The sequence below is a fragment of the Sinocyclocheilus rhinocerous genome, unplaced genomic scaffold (assembly GCF_001515625.1).
Source record: "Sinocyclocheilus rhinocerous isolate Xijiao unplaced genomic scaffold, SAMN03320098_v1.1 scaffold295, whole genome shotgun sequence".
NCBI lineage: Eukaryota > Metazoa > Chordata > Actinopteri > Cypriniformes > Cyprinidae > Sinocyclocheilus > Sinocyclocheilus rhinocerous.
Window position 1 is genome coordinate 852012 of NW_015647035.1, and position 5164 is coordinate 857175.

The 5164-nt window shown below is 36.4% G+C and overlaps 1 protein-coding gene across 1 annotated transcript in view; it reads left to right on the plus strand.

Annotated features, from left to right (window-relative positions):
• Positions 1 to 1326: 1326 nt before the first annotated feature.
• Positions 1327 to 5164, plus strand: part of LOC107708425 (tumor necrosis factor alpha-induced protein 2-like) — a 6018-nt gene continuing 2180 nt past the window's right edge. Inside the window, exons 1-7 of the mRNA XM_016512641.1 lie at positions 1327 to 1459; positions 2322 to 2563; positions 2772 to 3190; positions 3689 to 3800; positions 4562 to 4684; positions 4785 to 4879; positions 5000 to 5092. Of these exons, the coding sequence (XP_016368127.1) occupies positions 1396 to 1459; positions 2322 to 2563; positions 2772 to 3190; positions 3689 to 3800; positions 4562 to 4684; positions 4785 to 4879; positions 5000 to 5092 (1148 nt within the window). The 5' untranslated portion in view covers positions 1327 to 1395. The remainder of the gene's footprint in view (positions 1460 to 2321; positions 2564 to 2771; positions 3191 to 3688; positions 3801 to 4561; positions 4685 to 4784; positions 4880 to 4999; positions 5093 to 5164) is intronic.

Sequence of the window (5164 nt, forward strand, 5' to 3'; positions counted from 1 at the left end):
AACCCATGTTTATCTTTATAAACATGATTAATTTTACTTGTGATGTTTTCTATATGGGATGATTAGCCTAATCCTCATGAACACGTGACGCTAGCGCGTGGTATCAGACATGAACTATACAGAATGCGAACAAGATTAACTTTAATACAAGGAGATAATGGCGCAAAAGCGAATTTCAGATTTTTAAAAAATGCCCATCCCGGCAAAAACTTTCCAAAATCGGCATCCAAACAACATCTTGCCGCGCCCCTGTGATTATGTTAAGGTGAAAATCTGATTTTGTTATTCCAAGTAGTAAGTGTTGACATTATTTAACTAAATGAAATATAAGGTTATAAGCTGTAAAATAGTAACGGGCACCAATATGCCATCCCATAATACCAATGTCACCTTTTATTTATTTATTTTTAGCCGTTTTAATAGCATAAACTATCAATTAAATTTGAACCGAGAACCTAAATCAAGTAGAAAAACAGAAGACATTCATGAAGTCACTAGGCTGCTTTAAGATTTTTTTCCCACCTTATGATTTAGAGCTCCCTAATGTTTGTGTTTATTTCTTATCTCATGTCTATTTATGTTTCTTGTTGCTATATATATCAGCTTGCCTTCCCCACCTACAGATCGGTAAAGTACGGTAGCAGGGGAGCGCTGCATACGGGGATGCTACCAATGTCACCTTTTATTTATTTATTTTTAGCCGTTTTAATAGCATAAATTAAATTTTTGTAAACAACCGAGAACCTAAATCAAGTAGAAAAACAGAAGACATTCATGAAGTCACTAGGCTGCTTTAAGATTTTTTTCCCACCTTATGATTTAGAGCTCCCTAATGTTTGTGTTTATTTCTTATCTCATGTCTATTTATGTTTCTTGTTGCTATATATATCAGCTTGCCTTCCCCACCTACAGATCGGTAAAGTACGGTAGCAGGGGAGCGCTGCATACGGGGATGCACTGTGATGTCATAAGCTCCACCTAACTCGCTCGTGCTCATGAAGCCTATAAAAACCGGGTCCGTTATTTCCACAAACCGCTTAATTGTAGCTGAATGAAAGAAGATCGAATTGAAATTCTGTTTTTTTTCGGCTCCCTAATGTTTGTGTTTATTTCTTATCTCATGTCTATTTATGTTTCTTGTTGCTATATATATCAGCTTGCCTTCCCCACCTACAGATCGGTAAAGTACGATAGCAGGGGAGAGCTGCATACGGGGATGCACTGTGATGTCATAAACTCCACCTAACTCGCTCGTGCTCATAAAGCCTATAAAAACCGGGTCCGTTATTTCCACAAACCGCTTAATTGTAGCTGAATGAAAGAAGATCGAATTGAAATTCTGTTTTTTTTTTCTTGCGAATCCGATATCAGATTTGTTTTTCTTCCTCAGAAGAAATGACAAAAAAGCTCGGAATGCTAAACATTTTTAAACGGCATCCCAAAAAGAACAATATTCCAGGTAGGAAAAGTTAATGCTTATTAACTTAGATCTCCTTGTAACATTTTAGATTATGGAACGCTATTCACTATTAACTAGTTGCTTATTAGCATGCATTTTAATAGCATATTGGCTGTTTATTAGTACTTATAAAGTACATATTAATGCATGACCATATTTCAGATCCCATAACCCACTCAATACCTAACTATTACAACAACTACCTTACTTACTATGAATAAGCAGCAAATTAGGAGTTTATTAAGGGAAAACTCGTAGTGAATAGTGAATATGTGTTCCCTTATCTATGAAATGCTTTCAGGAGTCTTCAATAGTCAATCATATTTCAAAATGTTGTATATTGAAACACAAAAATTTAACCTTATTTTGTAGACATATGTGCAGTCATCTTGTTTATAGTAAAGATCTGCATTAACATTCTACATTGTACAGAAAAATAATATTATTTAAAAAAAAATTTTTAGAATTTTTATCCAGTGTTTTATCGGCAGTAAATAATTTCACTGTAAATTTCAACCCACTTAAATGAGAATCTTAAGTGTAATATTTCAAATGTATATTATTGCTGTTGTTATAAATGCATATGCAAGCAAAATCAGTTATTGTTACTGATAATTTATTTGAATTTAATTACTGACAATGACAATGATGTTTTTACAGTCATTGATGTGTATCACAAATGCGCATCACAAATATCAATATATCATATATCCTAACTAGGCTATGCGTGTAAACTCCATGGAAATCTTACTTTTTTCCATATACATTACATCATACTGTATATATGAATGATTTTTATAATGATACAATCCAACGTTGTTTGTGCACAGTAAGGAAAGCATCTTTTTTCTGATTTCTACAGAGGTCCCCACTTTTAAGCAGAATCTACAAGCATGCCGCTTTGTGGATGCAGGGAAACAACTGATCACCCGAGAAGACCGTCTGTTTGAGTTGAAGCAGGATGGGATTGGATCCAAAATGAAGCTGGTGGAGGAAGAGGAAGATTCAGAGGCTAGACTAGCAAAAGACTACGAGGACTGGCTGGAGGCGGTGATGCAGACCCTGGAAAACTCCCTCGACCTCCAGAGTCCTGAGGAGCAGGAGGTGCTGAAAGAAGCAGTCCGAGCCATTCTGCAGGAGGAGGAGCAGGACATGCGCTGGGAAGGGTTTCAAGAAAAGGAACACCCACCATGGAGGCCGAGGAGGTGTAAACAGAACCACGAAGCTCTGCTGAGACTACGAGGACTGGCTGGAGTCGGTGATGCAGACCCTGGAAAACTCCCTCGACCTCCAGAGTCCTGAGGAGCAGGAGGTGCTGAAAGAAGCAGTCCGAGCCATTCTGCAGGAGGAGGAGCAGGACATGCGCTGGGAAGGGTTTCAAGAAAAGGAACACCCACCATGGAGGCCGAGGAGGTGTAAACAGAACCACGAAGCTCTGCTGGAGCGACTTGTTCAGAGGAGGATGGAAGAAGCACAGTTAGACCCAAGCATTGAGATACATTCCTCCTTGCAGCAATTGATCATTTGCAAAGCGAAACGAATGAAAGAAGACTTGCTGAAAGTTGCAACATGGGTGAGCAGCTGCTACCCAGAACAGGAGAATGTGTGCCAGTTTTATGCCACACTGTACCATAAGACCTTCAGTGCAAGACTGAGAGAAGCCGCAGAGTACACATTGTGTGATGAGGACTGCGTCCTTTTATTGCAGTGGGTGAACCAGGATTACCCCAAGTAAGAGAAGCAAATTACACTATTTTTTTTTATCTTAGGGAACTTTATTTTATTTTATTTTACTTTACTTTAAGTGAAACAACATGCAAAATGTATATGCATTTAATATTTAAATATTAAAACATTTAAAAGGATAGTTCACCCAAAAAATGAATATTCTGTCATCATTTACTCACAATCATGTTGTTCCAAACCAGTATGTATTTGTTTTTAATTCTGAGTCAACAGATGAAGATATTCGGATTTTTTTTTGTTTTTTTGGTCCATATAATGACAGTCAGTGGGATGTTATTTTGGAATCCACTGACTTTCAATTTAAGGAAAAAAACGGTTGAAACATTCTTCAAAATATCTTCTTTTGCATCCCACAGAAGAAAGTCAGTCAATACAGGTTTGGAACGACAGAGTAAATGATGACAGAATTGTCATTTTTAGGTGAACTATCCCTTAAAATGGAAACAATTTTCAGAGTTATATTTTGTCTTTCTTTGTTTGCAGTATTCTAAATGGCAGAATGATAAAAGAAGTGATTGATCACTCAAAGCTTGATCCGCTGCTTCCTGAAGACGTGACTGCACCACTGGAACAGCAGTTTTTGACCATAGAAGAGGTTTGATGCTTTATGATGCCTTTAAATGTTATAAAACACGGCTCTATTTTCTCTGTCACTTTAAGGCAAGACACCACAGGTGAACAGGGTAATGTGAGTTTTTAATAATAGATACTTCCCCAGTTAATTAATTGCATTATGACATTACATTTTGTTTTACAGTTTTCTGTAATGTTATGCTTATATATGCAAATGAGGCATTTTGAATTAAAACATGCATAGGCCTACATCTGCACAACAGAAATCTGAACATTGGATGAAGCCAGGTTCAAGATTCTTATTTCATTTTGTTGACATACTAGAATAAAAGGTTTTTAGGATCTCTTTTTATCACTCAGTAAATCAGAAAAATCTGTCAACAGCCCTTTTTTTTTCAGAGTAAAATATTATGTAAACCAAGCATTGAAATATGTAAATATATGAAATGATATGAAAAATCCCTCTGTAATAGCCTTCAAAACATATAATAACACTGTAAAGTTAGGTGTATGAAAGTGTTAATGAAGTGGAGATTTCTGGCTTAGTGCAGGAGAAAAACGCCTTTAAAGCTATATTTAAATCTACAGACACAAATAGATAAAGTGTAATAAAATAAATACATAAATGTGTATTTTAGATGTTTTTCCTTAGTCTGAAAAAAATACATTTTATGGAAGCAAAATTGACCAGTGCATGAAAACGTTTTGCTTGTAGAATCTTGCCATAGATGTGCTTCCAGCAAAAAGCTTAAGTTTTAATTTTCTCGTATTATTGTTCACTAGAGGGAGGTGAGCAGGTGCCTTCACAAAATTTTGGACAGAGAAGGAACAGCCTGGAAGGAAGGAGAACTTCCACAGCTGAGAGACCAGGTGTACTGCTGTGATCAGGCCATTGATGTCATCCAGGTAATGAAAAAGAGGAAAAAGCAACCATTCTTTCCCTTCAGCAAATAATGGATTTCTGGAGGAAAACATTAAAAAAAATTTATTTTCCCCCTTTTCCTAGTGCTTTCATAAACATGTAGAGTATGCTCAAAAGGTGCTAGGCGATGAGACAAAAGCCCAGATGATCACATGCCAGATGAGACATTTTCTGACAGAGTAAGCTTTTTAAACTCTAAAAATACCAATAACATCCTTTTTGATCATTCTTGCTTTAAGTCTGTACTGCTAAATATTTTACACAAATTATTATAATTAATTAGATTTCCATTCCTACAGTTACAAAGCATTTCATGCAAAGGTCATGAAGAGCAAGCAGACCAACACTGAGGCTGTTTTGATGGTCAACCTCTCATGCCTCATACAGTGCAGGTGGGTGTCACTTTTATTCAGCGTATTTGATTCATATAAACATTTTTCAATTCGTGTTAAAAGTGTCAACCC